Raw genomic sequence first — 19,025 nt, forward strand, 5'->3', positions numbered from 1 at the left:
CAAGCAGCTTTAGAAGGAAAAAGGTACTCTAGCAGGCACTAAACCTAGAAGTAGGAGTGTTGCCTCTGCACTCCTTGGGGAGTGCATTTCCCATGTTATGAAACTTAATAATCTATGTTAATTAAATGTATTTTGCAATGAGCTCTCTGGTTTGGTATGGTGTTTTCTTGTTTGTTTGTTTGTTTATTGGTTCTTTTTTGTTTGTTTGTTTGTTTTTGCTGAGGCAACTGGGGTTAAGTGACTTGCCCAAGGTCACACAGCTAAAAAGTATTAAATGTCTGAGGCCAAATTTGAACTTAGGTCCTCCTGACTTCAGGGCTGGTGCTCTATCCACTAAAGAAAGAAAGATGAAATATAAGATCACAGCTCATAGCCTGTGTTTTTTAATAGATTCTCTAAAGGGTTCCCTGAATCTGTACAGAACTTTTGAGGACTTTTAACTTTTGGCTTTCTTATGTAAGGTAGAACTCAAAGGTAAGAAGAACAGATTGTTTCAGATACATTTTAACCTTTGGTTTCTCAAAAAAATAGAATTAATTTGAGAACCCACTATGACAGGCACGGGAAAGAAGCTATAGGAACCCTAAGTAATAAGATTTGGAGTCAACCTTAGGCGTTCTGGATCACTAATTCAGGAAATGGGAGTATCTTTACAGACTCTCTACTATCTCGTGAATGTATATTATACAACAGCACTCTTTGACAAAGATTCAAAAGAACAGTACTGGGGAATTGAGGAGGAGCAAAAGAGGGATGTGTGTGTCTCCAAAGAAATCGCATGACATCTTCCACTAATGTAGATGCCAAGGGCACAGAGAACAAGCAAATCATTAGGGTCTATGAAGTCACAGAATTCCATCCCCACTCCTCAGCCCTGAGGGTGCAACTGCATCAGGGAGGATGAGCTCACCGACTTTTGCCAATCTGTGTTTCTAAAGCTGTGACCAATTCTGATCTATGTGGAGCAGCAGTGGCACAAGCCCTTGGCTGGCAGCAGAAATTTCATGAAGTCTTTGTGAATGAATGGAAGCCATCTGGCCCAGACTATGACCTCCCCAAAAGGCTGGGAATAGAGCTCACCCTGAAGTGAAACGTTCCAGCAGAAGGGCAAGAGGAAGGAGCAGATTCCTAGAACTCTAGTCACAGCTGGACAGCCCCCCAGAAAACTGGATAACACTATAGTCTGTATTGTTCTTGAATATGCTTTTTAAAAGAAGAGCCTCTCCATCAGGAAAAGCTCTCAGCAGAACTATGGAAAGGATAGTTTATCTTTGGTGTCCCTCCAATCTCCTTTCTATATGCCTTCCTTTTTGGGAATCAGGAGGTCTGCGCTGACCACGTTGTAGACTTTGTTTTTCTTCTACTCAAACTTACCAACTAATCCTGTCTCTAGAACTGCTATGCTAGTACTAATTTGAGGAACTATTTCAAACTAAAGAGTTGATAATGGCTTCATTCCTTCATTCAACATTTACTAAAGCCCTATTGACTTTGTCCTTAGCATGAGAATGTTTTATTTTTCCCAGATATCATTTTTATGTTAATAACATTTTCATTTTTAGTACTTTAAGGAATAAGCAGTGGGGAGATTTCAGGCTGTTAGCAGCCTGACAAAGAAGGGCATCTAAGTCTTTTCCTGGTGACTCCAAAATCACAACACATAAACATCTCTACCCATATATGCATGTAGCTCAAGCCCCACACACTGGAGAAGCAGTATGATATGTTGGAGGCAGGAACATACAATGGAAAGAGTACTACATTAAGAGTCGCAGGACCTGAGTTTAAATGTGACTTTACCCCTTACAAGTTGTAGGATCTGGGAAAAATTACTTTACATTTGTGTAAAAAAAATTACATTGTGTAAAAAAAAAAAAAAAAAAAAAAAAAAAAAAAAAGGAGGGTTTGGGGCTAGATCGTGCCTAAGGTCGCTTCTCACTCTAACTCTATGATATGAGCTATGACTTAAAGAACCAGAAAATATGGATTTGAATCCTGTCTCTGAACTTCATTAACTGTGGAGTATTCAATCAATCAAATAAGATTTACTGGGTTCTGTATATTCACTATTGTGCTGGGCACTGGGGATACAAAGTTGAAACAGTCCCTATCCTCAAAGAGCTTATGTTTTGTCAGAGAAGGTTTAAATAGAGATAGATATACACATACATACACACATATATGTGTGTGTGTGTGTATATATATATATATATATATATATATATATATATATATATATATATATATATGCCCACATATATATGTGCACATAAGTACAGACAGATCACATACAAAATAGATCAAAGGTCACTTGGGAAAGGAAGACACTAACAGATAGAAAAGAAAGAACCAAGAACTCTAAAAGACAGAGAGAAGAAGGGAGTTCATTCCAGAATGCTGGAACAGAGGAAGGCATGGAGATAAAAAAAAAAAATGGAGCATCATGTGTGAGAAAAAGGATTGCAGCATTTGCTGAACTACAGATTATGGGAAGAACAATGTGTAATATGAAGGTTGGAAGGGGCCAAATTATGAAGGGCTTCAAATATTAAACAGAAGTTTTTTTTGTCTTTGTCCCTAGAGACAATGGGAAGCCACTGGGCGCAGGGGAATGATATAGTCAGAGGATACTTTGGTAAATGCATGAACAATGATTTGGAAAGGAGAAACATTTGAAGCAAATAGAAAAACATTACAAGAGGAGAGGTGATGAAGATCTGAACCAAAGTGGCAACTATTTGGTTAATGAAAAGGTATTTGGCATGAGACATGTAGTGGAGGTAGAATGAATAAATCTGGCAATAGAGAGAGTACTAACCTCTGCTTTCAGTGGTGTGACTTGATGGCTCCCATTTGCTGTATACTGGGTTTCTGTGAAGCCGGGCGCAAAGAGGTATCTGTAAGCAGCAAAAGCAGAACCAGGCTTTGTTAGAATATGGATACCACTCACCTCGCAACATCATTTATTAACCTTAACCACTTTCAGAGTATACTCAAAAGTAGGTTCCCCTCTGGAGAATACCCTGGGTGTTCAAAATTGCAGGGGGAAATAGTGTCATTTAGGCATGTGTCATTCATTCATTTAATCAACAAACCTCCTTTATATACTCTCTATAAGTATTGTGTTATGTTAGCTCCCAAGAACAAAAAAGAGGTAGATAACACAGGCCATTCTCCAAAGAAACTTTTTTCTTCCAAGAGTCTAATTTACTTATTTATTTATTTTTTAGATTTTCAATAACATTTTATTTTCCAAATATATGTAAAGATAGTTTTCAACATTCATTTTTTAAAATTTATTATAGCTTTTTATTTACAAGTTATATACAGGGGTAATTTTTACAGCATTGACAATTGCCAAACCTTTTATTCCAATTTTCCTTCCTACCCCCAACTCCCTCCCTCAGATGGCAGGTTGACCAATACATGTTAAATATGTTAAAGTATAAATTAAATACAATATATGTATACATGTCCAAACAGTTGTTTTGCTGTTCAAAAAGAATCAGACGTTGAAATAGTGTGCCATTAGCCTGTGAAGGAAATCAAAAATGCAGGTGGACAAAGGTAGAAGGATTGGGAATTCTATGTAGTGGTTCTCCCAGAGTTCTTTTGTTGGGTATAGCTGGTTCAATTCATTAATACTCTATTGGAGCTGATTTGGTTCATCTCATTGTTCAACATTCATTTTTGATAAGGCTCCACATTTTTCCCCTTCCTTCCTTTACCTCCCCAAGACAGCAAGGGATCTGATATAGGTTCAATTCTTTTAAGCATATTTCCATAATTGTCATATTGTACAAGAAAAATGAGACACAAATGGAGAAATCCATGAGAAAGAAAAACAAAAACAAAAAGAATACCATATTTTGATCCATATTTAGCCTCCATAGTTCTCTCTCTAGATATGGATGACACTTTCTATCACAAGTCTATTAGAATTGTCTTGAATCATCTTATTGTTGAAAAGAACCAAATCCATCACAGTTGATCATCACATAATCATCACAAAAAGATTATTGTTGCTGTGTACAATGTTCTCTTGGTTCTGCCCACTTCACAGCATCAGTTCATGTAAATCTTTCCAGGCTTTTCTAAAATCATCCTGCTCATCATTTCTTACAGAACAACAATATTCCTATCATAACTTACTCAGTCATTCTCCAACTAATGGGCATCCATTATAGTTTCCAGTTCCTTGCCATTACAAAAAGAGTTGCTGCAAATATTTCTGCACACGTAGGTCCTTTCCCTTTTTTAGGATCTCTTTGGATACAGACCCAGTAGTAACACTTCTGACTCAAAAGGTATGCACGTTTTATAGCCATTCCAAAGGAACTTACAACATAATCAGAGAAAGGAAAAGAGGAAGCTAGGTGATACAATGAATAGAACACTGTGCCTGAAATCAGGAAGACCCAAGTTCAAATCTAGCTTCAGATGCTTACTAAATGTGGGACCTTGGGCAAACAATTTCACCTTTGCTCACCTCAGTTTCCTCATCAGGAAAATGGGGGTGATAATAATAGCACCAACCTCACAGAGCTGTTGCAAGGATCAAATTGGATCATATTTATAAAATGCTTGGTACAGTATCTGGCATATATAACGGATATTGTATAAATGCTTTTTTCCCCTCTTTCCTTTAATATATAATAGTCAAATAACTGATGCGAGTGAAAGTGGACTAAATAAGAAGAGAGCATTGCAAAATATTATCAAATAACAAAATCTAAGAATATCTCAGTGGCCACCACCATACTCTACCACATAGGAAATAGGAAATGTCAGTTAGATAGAACTAAATTTTGTGTTAGCTTTTTAGCAAATGTCAAAATAAGTCAAAATTTTAAAAGGAGAGTGTGGGAGGGCTTATATCATATAATGGTTGTTCTAAGCTTTCATTTCAAAAGGATTTGGAAAAGTGTAACATCATCCCTTTAAGGATACCTCTAAGGGGCTTGAAAAGTACAAGTTGCCCACTCTGGCTTTTCCTGCTTGAAAAATGCTCTTAGACTAGACTCAAATAAACTGCAATTCCTTTTAAGGATCCTGTCAGACATAAAGGACCTAAGAAGTGAGGTGGGATACAGAAAAACCTTGGCTGTTAACTCTATACTCCTGGGGATGGACGGTGTGTGATGTGGTAGAGGCTCCCCAAGGCCAGAAGGAGACATACAGAAAGCAGTCATTTATACTTTCTATGAAAGAAAAATGACAGAGGAACAAAACCATTAAAGAAAAAGGAACAAGATTTCCTTTCACTTGGGAAGTAGATCAAATATAGGAAGAATGACTCACACCATCAGAGAAAAATCAACCGGGGTAAGGGCTTAAACTGTCCTTAAGTTCCCCTAAAAAAAAAAAAAAAAAAAAAAAGCTTCCCCAGAGGCAATGTGGTATATAGGAAAATATAGGAGACTGGGGATCACAAGGATCTGAGTTTGAATCCAAGCTGTGCTAATTATTATCAGCATAACTTTGGGCATTAAAAATAACAGCTAACATGTTGCACTTTAAGATTGGCAGTTATTTACATACCATTATGTGCATACTTTATTTCACTGGACCCTCACAATCACATTCTGAAGTAAGAGTTATTATATTCATTTTACAGATGAGGAATTTGAGGCTCAGAAAATTAATGAATGTCTGAAGCAGGATTTCAATTCAAATTTTCCTTATTCTATGCCTAGCACTCCATTCAATATACCACCTACCTATTTCAGTAGTCACGATTCATTTAATTCAATTAATAAACATTTAAGTGCCTACTATGTGCCTCTCTGGACCTCATTTTCCACATCAGAAAAGTCCGGAAAATTGAACTAGTTATTCCCTAATATCTTTTTCAGCTCTGATTCTTATAATTCTATTCATTCCCATATTAGATGGTACTTAAGCTTTCTAACCTAATGTTTAATTACAGTCCCCCAGGCCTAAGTTAACCTTCATGAGACCCTCTAGATAATCTCTCTCTTGGGCAATGAAGATAAAAGGGATTTTGCCCATCAATGATGCTCTCTTTCTTTAGCATTTGGCTTCCTGAGAATTCCAAAATGGAGCGGGAACTGTGCAAAAGGATACAAAAGGATCATTATGACCATCTTTCAGTGCATTTTTATGCTTTTCTTCCTGGCATCTAGTGAGGCTTCTGGGTTTGGAAAGGGGACAGTGCCCTATTTCCCACCCAGTCACCACATGTCTATGAACAGTGATTTTTTCTTGATTTTAGGTCTTCCTAAGGATGGCAATATCCAGGCAAATGGTGAGACAGAGACGACTCATTAAGACATCAGAGATCCAACTAGCAAGCAGAGCTATTGGCCACAGCAGTAGTAATCAAGTCTAGTAAGGAACCAGCTCTGCAGCTGACCAACCAACTTAACCCTGCCTAGCTGAGGATTGACTCATCAGATAAGACGCTGGAAAGAACCAGCCCAGTTGAGTAAGGGGAAGAATTTTTTTTCATGCCTGAGAACTCGCCAACTCAGTAGGAACTGCATGAAGAAAAAAAGGTACCCCTTGCCCCAGATGTTCACTACATGTGTACCTCAATATCTTTGAGCCCATTCTCCCCAGCTACAGAACATGTGCAGAGGGGAAAGTGAGTCTCATGGATTTTATCTTCCTAAATGTTCTCAGTGAGATCCTAATTTGACTATAGCCAGTTGGTTGATCAGTATTGTGGAGTATATTATCAGAGCTTATGGATAATAAAGAAACCCTATCCCCTCATAGTTAGTCTTAAAACCCCGAGAACAGTAGTCATTATTTTCTAGAGGACTTAACTAGTTAGTACAATGGGATTTGAAAAAGAAATGAGTGAAGCCAGAAAGGCTGCTATACATAAATGAGGCCTTTCCAGATATCTCTAGGTACTTAGTGCCCTCCTCACTAGAAATTTAGCTTATATTTATTTTATATTTGCTGATTTGTATATATGCTTTCTCCCATGATAAGTTCCTTGGAAATGTAGGGGTTTTATATCCTTGATACCTGGCAAAGTATCTAGCACATAGTAGGCTTGTGGATTAATTGGTTAGTCATTAGTTAACTTTCTAACATGGCAAAATGTTTGTGGCAGCTCTTTTTGTTGTAGCTAGAAACTGGAAGATGAATGGATGTCCATCAATTGGAGAATGGTTGGGTAAATTATGGTATATGAAGGTTATGGAATATTATTGCTCTGTAAGAAATGATCAGCAGGAGGAATACAGAGAGGCTTGGAGAGACTTACATCAACTGATGCTGAGTGAAATGAGCAGAACCAGAAGATCATTATACACTTCAACAACAATACTGTATGAAGAGGTATTCTGATGGAAGTGGAAATCTTCAACATAAAGAAGATCCAACTCACTTCCAGTTGATCAATGATGGACAGAAATAACTATACCCAGAGAAGGAACACTGGGAAGCGAATGTAAATTGTTAGCACTACTGTCTATTTACCCAGGTTACTTATACCTTCGGAAGCTAATAATTAATGTGCAACAAGAAAATGGTATTTACACACATATATTGTATCTAGGTTATATTGTAACACATGTAAAATGTATGGGATTACCTGCCATCGGGGTGAGGGAGTGGAGGGAGGGAGGCGATAATTTGAAAAAATGAATTAAAAAAAAAAACTTTCTAACATGGCAGAAAAAAGGAAATATAAATAGATTCCAATAGAAGTTCCAATCTCCCACAATCTAAAATGCCACCACTAAGGCAAAAGCATACAAAGATGAACTACATAGCAAATAAATATTATTTCTACTAACCTATTCACAATACTATAAGATCATAAGAAGAAGGCCAGAGATTCTTCCCTGGAGATGCTACAAGAAGCTGGATATTAGACCCAGCTTGGGAGCCTTAGGATTCCACAGCAGTGACCAGAGCTTCTGAAGAGACAGTATTTCCTAGCCAAGATTCCTGGTCTCCTCCTACTCTTCTTCCCCTTCCCACCCCTCACTCCCTTCTCTGTGGCCAGATGGAACAAGACACATAAGAATGGTCTCTCTTGTCACATTTCACCCCCCTCCCCTTCTTTTTCTAGACTTTGGCCAGAAAATAAGAGCCAGCAGGGAAATTAAATATAAAGCAAAACACAAGAACCATTTGTGTATAGAAGCTTTTGGTTCCATGGAAAGTATTCCTATCATGTTAGAATATCTCTAATCTCTCCCAAGTCCTTGTATGTGATTCCTCTTATTTATATACCCAGCCTTCAACTCTAACATTTGTAGTCCCACACCACTAACTGCCTGCTAAACATCTCAACATGTCCAAAGCCAAACTCATTCTCTTTTCCCCTAAACACACACCTTCTTCTTCCTTCCATTTTTCTTTGAAACCCCATCACCTTCACAGTCACTTCAGATTTGAAACCTCAGTATCAGACTCAACCCATATCCAACTTATCAACTCTTGTCATTTCTATCTCAACAGCTTTTTATACAGTATCTGACATGTGCTGTGTTTAATAAATGTTTTTTTCATTCATTTATTCTTTCAGAACATCTCTACCATCTGTCCCCTTTTTGTCTACTCTAGTCCAGACTATTATCATTTCTTGCATGGATTGTTGCAATAGCCTCCTACCTGGTCTGCTTGCCTCCAGTTTCTTTCTCTCTAATCTGTCTGTCAAATAAAATGTCAACTAGATTTTCCCAAGTTAAGAGATTTGACCATACTACTCTTCTACTGAAGAAGAGTCAAGGATTTCTTATTATTACCTCTAGGACAAAATATAAACTCTGGCATTCGCAAACTCTTCGCAATCGAGCTCCAACTTCTCCTTTCAGAATTTTCTCATATCTTTTCACTTTCACACATTTATTAAAGTGTCTACTCTGTGTGAGGCACTATGCTAAGCACTGGGGATACAAAAAAAAAAAAAAAAAAAAAGGAGAAAAATACAGTTCCTACCCTCAAGGTGCTTACAAGCTAATGAAAGAAACATATAAACAAATGTATACAAATCAAATTACACATAGAAAAATAATTAACAGAGAGAAGGCAACTAAATGAAGATGAGGAGTTAAGTAAGGCTACCTGTAAAAAGACAGAACACAGAAGATCAGTAATGTGAGCATAGGAAAAACAACATTCCAGGCATGGAGACAGACAGAGAAAATGCCTAGAGCATGTATCTTGTTCATGGAACAGCCAGGAGGTTGGTGTCCCTGCATAGAAGAATATGAATTGGAGTTAAGTGTGCAAGAAGAGTAGAAAGGAAGAAAAGGGCTTGTTTATGGAGAGCTATGAATGCCAAACATAGCATTTCGTATGTGATCCTGGAGGTGACAAGAAGTAGGGAGAGTGACATGGTCAGATCTGCACTTTAGGGAAATCATTTTAGTAAGTAAATGGGGGATGGATTGGAATAGGGAGGGATGTGAGGGAGGAATGTGTGTTACAGGAGAGAAGGGGATGGGTATTGGAAAGATGCAAAGGTAAAAACAGCAACCGTTGGCAACACTGGCTATGGGAAGGTGAGAGACAATGATGGGTCCAGGATGAGAGACTTTCTAGTAACTATTGTAACTCTTAGTTCTATACTATTTTGCAAGGACAGACACCCATGCCCACAATAGTCTCGCTCCTCACCCTTTCTTCTTTAAATCCTGAACTTGATTTAAGGCTTGGGTAAAGTGCCACCTCTTACAAAAGACTTCATGATTCTCTCAGTTACTATGCCCCCATCCTCTATTCTTCAAATTACTTTGACTTTGCAAATATTGTGAATCTTCTTATATGCCCTCATGCTGTCTACCTTCCCCTACTTCCTTTACCATCACTAATAGACTATAAACCTATTTTTATCTTTGTCTTTTTATCTCTAACTCCTACCACGGTTCCTAGTCCATAGAAGAAACACAAATACTTGCTAAATCTAATGGAATGTCCATAGATGTAGTACTACTTCCTAAAGAGTCCCAAGACTAATACTTAATTCCCATTTACATACTTAAGTTTTGCAAAGTTCTTCCCTTACAATGCTCCTCTGAGATAGTACAGGCATTATTTCAACATTTTATAAAAAGCAAGATCATAGGAAAGAAATTATTTGGCCAAAATCAAAGAGCAGGCATGTGTACTGCAGGTGGGATTTGAATCCATGTCACCTGTTGCCAAATCCAGCACTTTCTCGGGCATCAAGTTACCTCAACAAATTCTAATTAGATGTGGCATATAAAGGAGCCCATCAAACACATGATAAATGTATGTTTCAGGATGTTTATTCTCAGCTTTTAGAGTTAGCTTATTCTTGTTTCATGGGTTATTAGAAAATTCATCACCTTCTGGGCAACTCCCTGGTGATGAGTCTTTTCACGCTAGCTAGGCTGGTTCTTAGACAGCAGTAACTATCCATCACAGGGACCTAGGGGCGATGTAATAGACAATAAATTAAAGAAAATGTAATTGGAAAAGATGTTTATGAAATATCAAAGGATCCCAAGAAAGGCCTTCAGTACATTGGACAGATATACATTTGAGAATTACAGACAAGAATTACATATGATGAATAGATGTAGATATGTAAGCTATAACAATGGATAAAGAATCCATATTGAGGAGATAATATACAAGCTACTTTTGCAGACTTATCATAAAGGAGAGGTATCCCAGGGCAATTAAGCCAGTGTGCCCAATAAGCAATGTTTTTCTCCCTTCTCTGTTGAGCCCAGACTGTTTTAGGTTGTTCTTTTTGTTGTTTGTCCTTCATTTTCAAAAAGGACCAATAACATCATGGGGAAATGTTTTGACTCATGAATTGGTTTTAAGTAAGGCAGAATTTCACAAAATTTTCAGCCTTACCTTCCAATCAGTAGCAGGAGAATGAATTTTTGACTTGGAATCAGGAGATCTGGGTTTAAATTCAGGCTGAAAGGGCTAGCTATATGGCTCACAGAGCAATGGCCCTGGATCTGAGTTCAAATCCAGCTTCAGATACTTAATACTTCCTAGCTGTGTGACCTTGGACAAGATGCTCCAGAAAGAGCTACCCTTCCATTAAACATCATCCCTCAATCTTCAGATTCCTATCTTTAATCTTTAATGTATTCTATATCTTGAATAAGGAAATGGCAAACCACCCCAGTATCTTTGCTAAAAAAAACCCTAACTAGGTCATAGAGAGTCAGACATTACTGAAGAAATGATTGAACAACAACTCTGTATCTATTATGTATGTGTCCTAGTTATTTACATGTTGTTGCTCCATTGGACATACATTAGAATGGATGTTTCTTGAGAGCAGATGTCTTTTGCCTTTCTTTGTATCCATAGTGCTTATTAAACACATAATAAATGATTGTTGACTACCTCTTTATTTAAGTTGTCAAGATTCCAAACCAGAAAATATTAAAGAAAGAAGACAGTGGAAAGGCCAGAGTAATATCTATTATCTATCTGTAGGACCTTGGCGAGTAACATCCTTTCTGAGACTCAGTTTCCTCATTTGTAAAATGATCCTATTGTTTTGGCAACAGGCAATACGAAAGCATTGAAGTATCACAGACTGCCAAAGGAATGAAGATTAGTACTGAGCCATCCCCAGTGGAACTCATCCTCATCCCTACAGGCAGACCACACATTAAAAGGACTTTACTGAAAGGCTGTTTAAAATCTTCAGCAAGACCAGAATTCCATCCAAAATAACATGGATGCTTGAATTATAATGACTACACAATATTTCACTACTGTACTCCTCCATTATCACCCTTCCTCCAATGTCTCCCTACTGTGCTCCTCTATTACCATCCTCCCCCTATATCTCCTTTCTGTGTTCTTCCACCACCACTCTCCCCCACAACCCTAAGAGAGGACTGAGACAGAGAGATTACTCCAACTAGTGTTGGATAGTTACAACAAATTACAGAGCAAAGAAATTAAGTAAACCAAGTTCTGTCTCCAGGGCCCTTGTCCATACTCCTTCTTTCACAAAATTTAGGATCTTAAGTAGTCCAGTCTGGAAGTCAGGAAAACCAGGGTCCAAGTCTTTCTTACGATACAATATGGTTGTGAGACTGGTGACACAACTTCCTAAGACTAGGAGCTACAAAATCAATGTTGATGGGCTTTCTTTCAAAGGAATTCCTTAAACCGATGAGATCACAGGTTAAAAAAAAATCATAACCTTACCCCCCCCCCAAAAAAAAACCCTAAACAGATCCCATTCTTTTTATTCAGTTTGTCTCTTACTCCAGAAAAAATAGATTCTGGAATAGACTCCTAAAGTTAAAATTTCCTTTCAGTTCCAGACCAATAATTTCATGACCTAAATTCAAATTTGGACTCTTGCCAGTTAATATATGATGAGGTCCAAAGCAAATAATTTCCTGGCTCTGTGCCTCAGTTTCCTCAAATAAGAATAATTGAAGAAGTTGTGCAGTACAATGGAAAAAGCATCACATTTGCAGCCAGGGGACCTTGGTTCACATTTGAGTTTTTCTACCAACTACCTATATGACTTCATGCAAGGCATTCATTTCCTGCCCCATGAGTTTCAGCTTCTACATCTGTAAGATGAAGCCCTTAGAACAGATGATCATTAAAATTCCTTCTAGCTTTGAATCCTAAGATTCTAAGATATGCATCGTTCAAAAGCTCCTGACAGGGGTCCAGATCTGGCAGGGCTACTATCAACACTAGTGCTTCCAAGGAGAAAATAGCCTGCAGAACCAGTCAGGAAACACTTCCCCTTCTCAATCCATCTCTTTTTTTCTACTCTTCTCCTCTGACATTAGCTGGCTCAGCAGGAATTCACAGGAAGCTAGTCTTTCATCACTCAGCTGAATTGGAATTTTCAAGAAACAATCTTGAACAAAGTGTGTCCCAGAAAATTACCCCATCTCAATTCCTTCCCATTACTCTATCCCCTCCCCCACCCCCCACCACAAACCAAACACCTTTTTTTTTTTTTTTTTCCCCTTTTAGGAGTATTTGACTTGATAAAAAAGGAAATGGGGGTGGGGGAGGGAATGACCTACCATATGTCTCAATGGTCTACTGGTTCCCCTTTGTTTTCTCTAACTAGTTCCTCATGCTTGCTCACTGCTGAGGATGTTGATAGTTTTATTTCTCTTAATCTTCCAGGGACATGTTTGGAAAATTGCCTCTTCTCTTGAAGCATCTTACTGGCATCAACTAGTCCCTAAATATCAGCACTTAGCACTGTGCCTGGCAAATAGGGAGTGCTAAATAAATGATTCTTTATTCACAGAGCAGAGTGGAAATCATAGTGAGATGGAAATTTTAAGCACTGACATAAGTTAGTAATGTCACTACTTGTCATGTAGTACCCTAACCATAATCCACTCTGAAAATAGCTCCTTAGTTTCCATGACCCATAGGGCATCAAATAGGAAGGCTCTTTTGTACCCCCTTTAATTCTCTACCTATTACCAAAACCCTTTTAGTATCTAATCTTTGCAAAGCTCCCTTTTCTTAGTTGGACCTCGGGGCTGGGCCTTTAAAAGATCTGAACCATTTCCTCTTTTAACTTACATTCCCCTCCTTTTTTAGTCTGATGAGCTGATAAATTAAGAATGATAAGTTCTGAAGAGAAGATGATAAACAATTAAGATGAATAAGTTATGGCATATGAATGTTATGGAATATTATTGTTCTATAAGAAACAATCAGCAGAATGATTTCAGAGAGGCCTAGAGAGACTTACATGAACTGATGCTAAGTGAAATGAGCAGAACCAGGAGATCATTGTACATAGCACCAACAATGATCAATTCTGATGGACATGGCTCTTTTCAACAATGAAATGATTCAGACCAATTCCAATGATCTTGTGATGAAGAGAGCCATCTACACCCAGAGAGAGGACTGTGGGAACAGAGTTTGGTTCACAACATAGAATTTTCACTCTTTTTGTTGTTGTTTGCTTGCATTTTATTTTCTTTTTCATTTGTTTTCCAGTTTGACTTGATTTTTCTTGTTCTACAAGATAATTGTATAAATATGTATGCATTTATTGGATTTAACATACATTTCTACCATGTTTTAAATATATTGGAATACTTGCCATCCAAAGGAAGGGGTGGGGGAAGGAGGGGAAATTGGAACCCAAGGTTTTGCAAGGGTTAATGTTAAAGAATTATCCATACATATGTTTTGAAAATAAAAAGCTTTAATAAAATAAAGTAAAAAAAGAGCTTCCATACTGGAAAAAAGAAACTTTTTTCTTACTCTCATCTTCCACTTTCTCTCAGAACTTCTCTGAGAGTAAAAGGTGATCAGAACCAAAGAGCTTTGATGAGTATAGAATGCTGTACAGCTGTTAAGATACTATGTCATTCCTAAAACTGAAGAGAAAAGCTAACAGTTTTTGTTTTGTTTTGTTTGTGTCCATGAAAGTTAAAAGGTTAAAAATCTGGTAGAGCTTATAATCTCTTCTAGGCATCTTCCCATTCTTAAATAAGGAAATTCTAGGAGGCATAGCATACTTCATTATTTTGATTTGCATAAGCCAAGTGGGGTCTTGGAAGGCTTTTTGAAATTCAAGAGAAGAGAATCAAACTATAAACAAAGATAAAAGGGTCAAGACTTAAAGCACTAGCTTTGATGTCAAATGACCAAGCATCAAATTTTAGGTCTATAATTTAGTACCTTTATTACATTAAGCAAATCACATCCCCTCTCAGGAAATTAGTATTTATTCCTATTGGCTAACAAGGACCCCAACATTATCTGGGAAGGGTAATACAAACACATTTCTTGAAGGAGTAAAGGGAAAAGCACTACATTAAAATCAGAAGACCTGAATTAAACTCATATCTCTACTACCATGTGACTTTGGGCAAGTCACTTAAATTCTCTAGATTGAGGTTCTAAGTTGAGAATTTAAGTTAAAAGGAAACTTTGAGGTTCTAAGTTAACAAATGTATTAAACAGATGTATTAAAAACTGACAATCACTCTGGTGGCTGACCAGATGCAAGGAAGCATTAGAACATTGGTACATCCGAGGTCCTTTCTTCTCCTTACTTGGATCACAGCTTTACTTAAGGTCACTTAGGCCCCCCCCCTCCCATCCCCATCCTAAAAACAAAACAAAAAAAAAATTCCAAATAATAAAAGAAAACTGCTTTGGGCTGATCCCAGCATATATTTTAACATGTAGAACTCTCACTTCAGTGAATTGATTTACAGAATATGAACAGACTAAGGAATGAAGTTTCCTTTTAAGTTTTTATGTAATCCTCTCCTCATACCCATTTTTTAGGTGTAAATGTCCAGGGCATTTATTGAATTCTAACCTGGGAAGGGCAAGAAAAGGCATCTGGCTACAAGGTTCCTGGAAAACACTGAGTCTGGCAAAGAAGGAATATCAAAATACACTCAGGGTCCTCTCTCCTAGAAATGTGAAAGGTTTACTTTGGGGAAGGTCATTAAATTTCTCAATCTCCCAAAAAGAGCTTTATTATGAATATTCCTGGAGGAGAATGAAGAAAGACCCTGCAAGGCCAAATAGAAATTCCAGGATGAGAATTTGGGAATTCCTGACCCCCCAGGAAGCAGAACAAACCAACAGAACTATGGTCCTAAAGCAAAAGTTGTATAAGGGCCCTGAGTCAGACAAGTATCAATTTGAGATTACTTGAGCAATCCAAACTCTAATTGTCAATCTGGTCCCAACTTCTTAAAGCTTCACTTTTAGACATAAAATCACTGCATGTTTTTTTCAATCTGACCAAAGTCACATTACCTCAAGGGAACCAGAGCTGGAAAAGATGATGATGCAAAAAAAAAAAAAAAATGGCGCCACCCAGAAGCCTGGGTAAGAGCCAAACCTAGGAGGTATGTTTTCCTTAACCTTCTTCTATGCAGGAAGTTTCAAACAATGTATTAAGTCAACACTTCTTTTCACAAACTATTTCCCATTATATCTGCCCTCAACTCTTACAAGGGCCCCTGCCTCCTTCTGTTAGCCCAGATTTCTTTGTTTTATTTTTACATTATACACCATAGGATGTTTTCACTAATCCTGTTTACTCCATCAGCAGCATGATCTTTATTTAACCTCAGCCTCTTTGTGGGCAATTCCTTGAGCTGAAGGATTGACCAGCACAAAGGGTGAGACTTAAATCAGGACTGATTATAAAGTGCTCTCAGAGGCCAACATTGTCTCTCCAACAAGACAATATGGTATAGTAACAAATACCTGAACTTAAGATCAGAAGACCAATCTCAGATCTATTTGTTAGTAGTTATCCTCCTGCATAAAAATTGTTTTACCTCTTAAGGTTTTAGTTTCTTCTTCTATAAAATAGATGTTATTTAAAATTTCTCCTACCTCTATGTGTTAAGGCATCCTGAATCACTCCTTTAAATTAGAAAATAAAAATCAAATATTGTCTCTAGAAAACTATTAAAGTAAAATTTAGTTAACTAGCATCTTGTGTCCTGAGTCAGGTACAAGCTAAAATGAGCTGCAGTTGGTAGGAGACAAGTAGAAGGGGGGAGAAAGGTCTGAATAATGGAGGGAAAAACAGCATAAAGCAATGGAGAACAGACCTTAAAGTAAAAGGGCATCTGTGAGAGAAATAGCCCCCAAAGAAGAGATGGTGCACATAAGGAAAGACTTTGACTTCTGGCTCTGCTACTCGATGTGAGCCTTTGTTTCTTCATATTTAACATGGAGGAGCTGGATCACATAGCTTCTAAGATAACTTCCAAATCCAAAACCTGAGAACCATGAACAAATTTGATTTGTTAATTAATTTCCTTCAGAACTGATTCTTTCCCCAGAGTTCTGACTTGCCTAGGACCTCCTCTTAGCTTCTGACTCTCTCAGAAGATTTTTTCTGCTCTTTCTGGCTTTGACCAGAGTCTGAACTATCATGGAACCCAAACCATATCTCTTTGTCCCAGATCTTATTATATTAGTCTAAATGTGCTAAAATTGGCAGTTAGGTAGCATAGCATAGTGCACAGAGTGTTAGGCCTAGAGTCAAGTTGACATCTTAAGTTCAAATATGGTTTTCTGATTACTAGCTGTGTGACCCTGGACAAGTCACTTAGTCCTGTTTGATTCAATTTCCCCATTCATAAAATGAACTGGAGAAGTAAATCACATTCCATTCCAGTATCTTCCCCCCCCCAAAAAAAAAACACCCAAATGGGGTCACAAAGGGTAATCCACAATTGAACAACAACTACAATCAACAAAATATGCTAAAGCTAGAAGAAAGGAGGAAAACTGGAGAGTAAAATGCAACAGAGGGTTAAGCTAACTGGATTTCCACATAAGCCCTGCTGGTACCCACAGAAGAAACCAAAACACAGGAAAGAATGAGGCTTTAGGGTCATTAGGGACCCAGCTAGCCTTCTGGATGGCCAGTATGTCACCCAATGTAGTGCTGAGATGGAGGACAATTAAGATTTATACAGACACAGACACACAGACACAGACACACACACACACACACACACACACACACACACACACACACACACTGCCTTGTTTCTCCAATCTAATCAGTGATATGATTCCAATTTGCTTAATAAACCACCTAGTGTTGCTAAGCACTCCTTCCTTTTTTCTGAGAATTGTTGCAAAGCATATATGCAATCACCTTTACTCTTCCCCACTCCTAGCACAATTGTAACAGACCTTCTCCACAGACTTGGGACAGGACAAATAATGACAGGAAATGGGGATCAGGGTCCCAAGGAGCTCTCATAATTCACCTTTCACATTCTACTTTCTATCCACCTATCCCTCTAAAAGGCCACTCTGACCATTGCTATAGCATCCCACTTGCCCTCCCACTCCCAAGCTCACAGAATGAACATTAGTAGTAAAAGCCAAAATATCAACTCTACACAGGCTTCTGTTGTCCTTAGCTCATCCCTGCCCATGGCATTCCTAACACCACCCTTCTTCTTGACTCCCCTTACCCATCTCTAGGAAGAGGACAACAGAAAAAAAGAAACCCCTTCTGGTATATAATGTGGCCATTGACAACTCACAGCCCCACTCAGCTGCTCTCCAAGGAGCCTGGGGTACTCAAGGGGAAAAAGTCTGAGACTGCCAATTTTCTTTGAGGCAGAAGGAAAGGGGTCATATCAGTTCTGGTGAGAGAAGAGCTGGAATGAGGCCATGATGTAAAGATGTCCTAAAGACCCTGTTTCTCCTTAAAATGGCTCACAGTGATTTTGGCCCTGCTCCACCCACTCAATGATATCATTGTTTTCACCAAGAACCCAAATCTCAAGAGCAGTTTGAAAGCCCATGAAAAGGTCCCCACTGAAAGGCCTCCAGTGGTAGAATTGATGGGGGTGGGGATGGGAAAGATGGGGTGGTGGTGGGAGCTGCACTACCCCCACTTGAGGGTGGAGGTCAAATGTTTAAAATTTTAGATGAAGATCATGTAGGAGGCCCAAATTAAAGAGTGAAGACAGATTTTGTTCTTGACAAACATTAGATTAGGAGGCAAGAGACTTAGTCTTTTAAGGCATGTTCACATATAGCAAGAAACTTATACGAACCCTGAAAAGTAAATGAAATAGGGCAGCTATTTATTAGATTCATTGAAGAGATGAGGAATTCAACAGGTTTAGAGCTAGATGAAATCTCAGAAGCCTTATTATCTAATCTCCTCATTTTATAGTGGAAAAAACAGAGCCAAGAGAGGTAGGTTCTAAGCAACCTTGTTCAAGGTCACAAAGGATTTAAATCTAAATTTTCTGACTTCAGGTCTTTCCATGAGAGTGCAAAGTAACATGAGTTACCTAAGCACAGACTTAACTTCCTGATTTTTTTGTCTAAAGGTGCAAATATACTATAGAGAATGAAATAATGAAAAATGCAAGAAGTTTCTACTATATCCACAAGGAAAATGGATTGCATTTTGTGTACATCAGCTTAGTAAGGAACAAGGGTTACAAGTTTTCATGAGCATGCCCTCATTCATCTCATTTAGGTTTCAAGGTGTCTCCAAAAGGCTGCATGAGTCATTGGTTCTAAATCTGGAAAGAGTAAATCTTATTTTCTCAAAATCAAAA

General features: G+C 38.0%; 1 protein-coding gene across 1 annotated transcript in view; it reads right to left on the reverse strand.

Annotated features, from left to right (window-relative positions):
- Positions 1–19,025, reverse strand: part of ADAM19 (ADAM metallopeptidase domain 19) — a 123,712-nt gene that overhangs the window by 68,486 nt on the left and 36,201 nt on the right. Inside the window, exon 4 of the mRNA XM_074291925.1 lies at positions 2,819–2,897. Coding sequence (XP_074148026.1) covers positions 2,819–2,897 — 79 coding nt within the window. The remainder of the gene's footprint in view (positions 1–2,818; positions 2,898–19,025) is intronic.

Source organism: Sminthopsis crassicaudata, chromosome 2, assembly GCF_048593235.1.
Source record: "Sminthopsis crassicaudata isolate SCR6 chromosome 2, ASM4859323v1, whole genome shotgun sequence".
In the NCBI taxonomy this organism is placed as follows: Eukaryota; Metazoa; Chordata; class Mammalia; order Dasyuromorphia; family Dasyuridae; genus Sminthopsis; species Sminthopsis crassicaudata.